This window comes from Otolemur garnettii, unplaced genomic scaffold, assembly GCF_000181295.1.
Source record: "Otolemur garnettii isolate 467f Iridium unplaced genomic scaffold, OtoGar3 scaffold00249, whole genome shotgun sequence".
Lineage (NCBI taxonomy): Eukaryota > Metazoa > Chordata > Mammalia > Primates > Galagidae > Otolemur > Otolemur garnettii.
In genome coordinates, this window is record NW_003852644.1 from 1,044,121 (window position 1) to 1,049,501 (window position 5,381).

At 47.5% G+C, this 5,381-nt stretch overlaps 1 protein-coding gene and 1 pseudogene across 2 annotated transcripts in view; one reads left to right on the forward strand and one right to left on the reverse strand.

Annotated features, from left to right (window-relative positions):
- The first annotated feature begins 523 nt into the window (after positions 1-523).
- The window catches only part of TKTL1 (transketolase like 1), a 43,617-nt gene continuing 38,759 nt past the window's right edge, over positions 524-5,381 (forward strand). Inside the window, exon 1 of the mRNA XM_003802588.1 lies at positions 524-657. Within this exon, the coding sequence (XP_003802636.1) occupies positions 524-657 (134 nt within the window). The remainder of the gene's footprint in view (positions 658-5,381) is intronic.
- LOC100953530 lies at positions 2,306-3,264 on the reverse strand (annotated as a pseudogene). The gene has a single exon (XR_154886.3). The product of XR_154886.3 is annotated as a 60S ribosomal protein L6 pseudogene (transcript).

The following is a 5,381-nucleotide window of genomic DNA, read 5'->3' on the forward strand; positions in this document are numbered from 1 at the left end:
TGTATGAAGCCCACCTGGAGCCTGGACTGCTTGTGAGGGTTGGCCCTTGGCCAAATTCGAAATTCCAGCATGACCCTCTTTATAGTGCAATAAAATGAGCAAACAGAAACGTCACCATTGTAACGATTTTCACAGTGTAATTCGTAACATGAGTAGGTTCCCAGTGGTGTGCAACCCTAGCGAACACCTACTTCCGGAACTTTTTCACCACCCCAAAAGGAGACCCTGGGCTCGCTGGCTGAGGGAAACCCCCTGGAAAATGACAGCCTGAGGAAAGACAAACAGAAATTGAATTATTTTCAATAATGTTGCGCAGGAAAATCACAACTATTCACATCCTTTGATCTGGTGCGGAGGCAGCAGCAGCTAAAGCAGCTGCAGAAGAGGTAGCGCGAAGGGGCGGAGCGCGAAGGGGCGGAGTGCAAGGGGCGGAGCGCGGAGGGAGATGCGTAAGAGGTCACGTGAAGGATTGAGGCCCACGCCTAGCCACATTTTTTTCGGAGGACGCCAAACGGTCGTCGCCATGGCCGACGCTGAAGCGAGTACTGCAATGGCAGACGAGGCCAGGCCCGACTCCAAGACGGTGCAGGTGCTGCGGGACATGGCCAACCGTCTGCGCATCCACTCCATCAGGGCCACGTGCGCATCAAGTTCTGGGTAAGTTCCCCTCGTCGAAGCTCAGGTCGTATGGGGCTGCTGGGCTAGCGGCCATGAGGCTGTAAGTAAAGGGGGCTGGATAGACTCAGTTGTAGAGGGCCTTTTTTGGGCCTTCGGGGCCAAGGTACTACCCTTCGATGCCCTCCAGGCACTATCCCCGCCACCCCAAATGGCGGGCTTTATGCTTGGGTGCCCGCTCTTTTACTCCCTTACAGCCAAGGTTCTGGAGGTCCCCAGGGCTTTAACCGTTAGGACAGAAGAATCCAGATCTGATTGAGACGGATGGGTGTTGTACTGGGGATCAGATTGGGCTAGCTGTGGTTTGCACTTTAGTGAAGGAGTGGATGCCAGGAGATGATAAGTGACCCTAACCCAGTACCGTCAGGGTAAAAGAAATAAAAAGAAAGCGGTCAGCCGATAAGAATAGGAGCAAAAGGCTCGGTGCCTATAGCTCAACCGGCTAAGGCGCCAGCCACGTACACCTAAGGTGGCGGGTTCGAATCCCCAGCCCGGACCCGCCAAAACAACAATGACGGCTGCAACCAAAAAATAGCCGGGCGTTGTGGCGGGCGCCTGTGGTCCCAGCTACTTGGGAGGCAGAGGCAGGAGACTCGCTTGAGCCCAGGAGTTGGAGGTTGCTGTGAGCTGTAATGCCACGGCACTCTACCCAGGGGGACAGCTTGAGGCTCTGTCTCAAAAAAAAAAAAAAAAATAGGAGCAAAAAACGGGCTGTTGGGTTTGCTCGTAACTTGCGGAGAATTTTTGCATTATTATGCCTGCTGGATATTTGTAATTTTTTTTTGTAGAGTCTGGCTTTGATGTAGAGGTAGTTTGTAGAATGAGTTTCGAGTTGTTCCATCTTTGATAGTTCGGAAGCGTTTGAAGAGTATTGTTAATTCTTTTTTGAACGTTGGTGAACAGTTCTCTTTATCAGGAGTTGTTTGATTACCGCTTTTATCTCCTGACTAGTTCTAAGTCTCTTAAGATTTTATTGTCGCGATTAAGTCACATGGGGTTTTGTGTGTCTATGAATTTCTTTCTTTCTTTCTTTTTTTTTTGTAAAGGCAATCTTTGTCGCCCTCGGTAGAGTGCCGTGGCGTCACACAGCTCACAGCAACCTCCAACTCTTGGGCTTAAGCGATTCTCTTGCCTTAGCCTCCCGAGTAGCTGGGACTACAGGCGCCCACCACAATGCCCAGCTATTGTTTGTTGCAGTTTGGTGGGGGCCAGGTTTGAACCTGCCACCCTCTGTTATGTGGGGCCGGCCCCCTACTCACTGAGCCCAGGCGCCGCTCTCTCGATGAATTTCTATTTCTTCTAGGTTAACTCACGTGTTGGCATACAGTTATTCTTAATACACTTTTTATTTTAGAGACAGAGTCTTACTTTATCGCCCTCAGTAGAGTACTGTGGTGTCACAGCTCACAGTAACCTCCAGCTCTTGGGCTTAGGCGATTCTCCTGCCTCAGCCACCCGAGTAGCTGGGACCACAACGCCCGGCTATTTTTCTGTTGCGGTTTGGCCAGGGCCAGGTTTAAACCCGCCACCCTGAGTCCTATATGGGGCCGAGCGCCACTCACTGAGCCACAGGTACCGTCCCCATAATACACTTTTTTTTCTTTCTTTCTTTTTTTTTTTTTTTTCCATTAGCCATTTAATTAGGTTCTTTTTAAGAAATTTAAAACACCATTTTATGAGGGTAAGCTCCATTTGTCAGAGCAAACACGGATCGCAGGTAGCCTTGGAGCTGAGGAATAGCTTTGATTTTCGGTAAAATTTGCGAGTCCACAGCTTTTTGATCAACCTTGCGCTGTTCTGTTATCTCATATTTCTCTTTTTCTGTGGTGAAGATCTCACCTTCTTGGTGTCTGGGCTTCCGGAGCTGCTTCTTCTTGAAATAAGCATCAGTAAGATGCTTTGGGATTTTAACATTGCTGATGTCAATTTTTGTGGTGGTGGCGATGACAAATTTCTGGTGTGCCCTTCGTAAAGGAACTCGATTGAGGGACAGAGGTCCAGTCACAAGTAGCAAGCCACTGCCCAGTTGCTTTAGGAAAACCACTCTCTTGCCTCTGTGGCGCCCGGTGAGGATAATTAGAACAGTCCCAGGTGTGATGCTGGATCGCAGTTTTCTCACATGCTGACTACATGGTTTTTTGCCATGGCTCAATAGCTTTCGAGGCACATCTTCGGTGGGATAGTATCTAGGCATTTTGCGAAGTTTAACCACCCGAGTACCACCATTCTTGTCCCCACCAACTGGTTTTGTAACAGTGGCGAGGACCTTCGCCGCCTTCTTCTTTTCAATCTTGGATTTAGCTGCTGTGTATTTCCTCTTATACATTGCCTTTCTGGAATACATGGCAGATCGGGAATATCTGCCTATTCCTCTGACCAGAACAGGATTTCGGCTGCAGTGGGGCATCCCCTTCTTGGCTTTAGGCTTCTTCTTTTTATTAACAGATTTCTTCTCTTTAGAAACTAGTTTCTTCTCCTTAGAAGAAGGTTTCTTCTCCTTAGAAACTGGTTTCTTCTCTTTAGAAACCGGCTTCTCAACTTTTTCACCCGCCATCTTGCAAGACGGGAAAGAGAACTAAAGTCTCCGTTTCCGGTTTATAAGACCCTTTCTTTTTTTTTTCTTGCAGTTTTGGCGAGGCCAGGCTTGAACCCACCACCCCCGGTATATGGGGCTGGCGCCCTACTCTTTGAGCCACAGGCGCCACCCCATAATACACTTTTACACTTATGTAGAAGCATCAGTACTGTTTCCACTGTATTTTTTTTTTTTTTGAGACAGTCTCACTTTGTCGCAGCCCTTGGTAGAGTGCTGTGGCATCATAGCTCACAGCAACCTCAAATTCTTAGGCTCCAGTGATTCTCTTGCCTTAGTCTCCCCTGTAGCTGGCGCCTACCACAATGCCTGGCTATTTTTAGAGACAGGAGTCTTGCTCTAGGTCAGGCTGGTCTCAAACTCCTGAGCTTAGGCAGTCCACCTGCTTCAGCTAGGATTATAGGCTTGAGCCACTGCGCCAGGCTCTTTACTTCAGATTTTAGTTGAATCTTTTCCGTTTTTAACTTAGTTCACCTAGCTAGTTTTTGTTAATCATTTTTCAAAGAACCAACTTTTGATTTCATTCGTTTTTTTCTCTATTGTTTTCCTAATCTGATTTATTTCTGTTCTGATCTTCATTTTTTCCTTCATTCTGCTAACTTTAAGTCTAGTTTTTCCTTAAGTTGTAAAGTTAGGTTATTGAGTTAAGGTGTTTTTTTAAAATGTGTTTACAGCTATAAATTTTCCTGTTGGGCGTGACATGATGATGGACGGCTATAGTTCCACCTATTAGGGAGGCTAAGGCAGTAGGATCACTTGAGCACTGCAGTTAGAAACCAGCCAGGGGGGCGGCACCTGTGGCTCAGTGGGTAGGGCACCAGCCCCATATACAGAGTTTGGCTGGTTCAAACCCAGCCTGGCCAAACTGCAACAAACAATAGCTGGGCGATGTGGCAGGCACCTCTAGTCCCAGCTACTGGGGAGGCTGAGACAGGAGAATCACCTAAGCCCAGTTGGAGGTTGCTGTGAGCTGTGTGACGCCAGGGCACTCTACTGAGGGCGATAAAGTGAAACTCTGTCTCTACAAGAAAAAAGAAAAGAAACCAGCCAGGGGGCTCGGCGCCTGTAGCACAGTGGTTATGGTGCCAGCCACATACATGGAGGCTGGCCGGTTGGACCCTGGCCCAGGCAAGCTAAACAACAATGACAACTGCAACAAAAAATAGCTGGACATTGTGGCAGGCACCTGTAGTCCCAGCTACTTGGGAGGCTGAGGCAAGAAAATCATTTAAGCCCAGGAGTTAGGGGCAGCGCCTGTGGCTCAAAGGAGTAAGGCGCTGGCCCCATATGCTCGAGGTGGCAGGTTCATACCCAGTCCTGGCCAAAAACCGCAAAAAAAAAAAAAAAAAAGCCCAGGAGTTTGAGGTGATGCTACGGCACTCTACCGAGGGCTACGTAGAGAAACTCTGTCTCAAAAAAAAAAAAAATTCCTTTGCAACCAGTGTAAACAAGAGTGAGACCCTATCTCTACCAAAAAAAAAAAAAGGCTCAGCACCTGTAGCTCAGAGGCTAGGGTGCCAGCCATATACACCAGAGCTGGTGCTGGTGGGTTCAGATTCAGCCCAGGCCTGCCCAACAGCAATAACACTGCAACAAAAAAATAGCCAAGTGTTGTGGCAGGTACCTGTAGTCCCAGCTACTTGGGAGGCTGAGGCCAGAGAATTGCTTAAGCCCAAGAGTTGGAGGTTGCTGTGAGCTGTGATACCACAGCACTCTACCCAGGGCGACAACTTGTGACTCTGTCTCAAAAAAAAAAAAAAATCAAAAAATTAGCTAGATGTGGTGGTGGGCACCTATAGTCCCAGCTACTAAGGAGGCTGAAGCGGGAGAATTGCTTGAGCCAGGATTTTAAGTTTGCAGTGAGCTCTGATAATGCCACTGTATTCTAGTCAAGGTTGAGAGTCAGACTCTGTCTCAAAAAAAAAAAAAAAATGCCAAGTGGGAAATTGGTGAAAAAGCTTTGGGGTGTTATTTTTACAGCAAGGTAACATACAGCTTTAGAAAAAAATCACTCTAGGATTTATGAATTTTCCAGTTTTCCTTCTGTTGTTGATTTCTAACTTCATCCCATTGTGGCCAGAGAAAATGTAGTATATCTCTTTTTTTTTTTTTT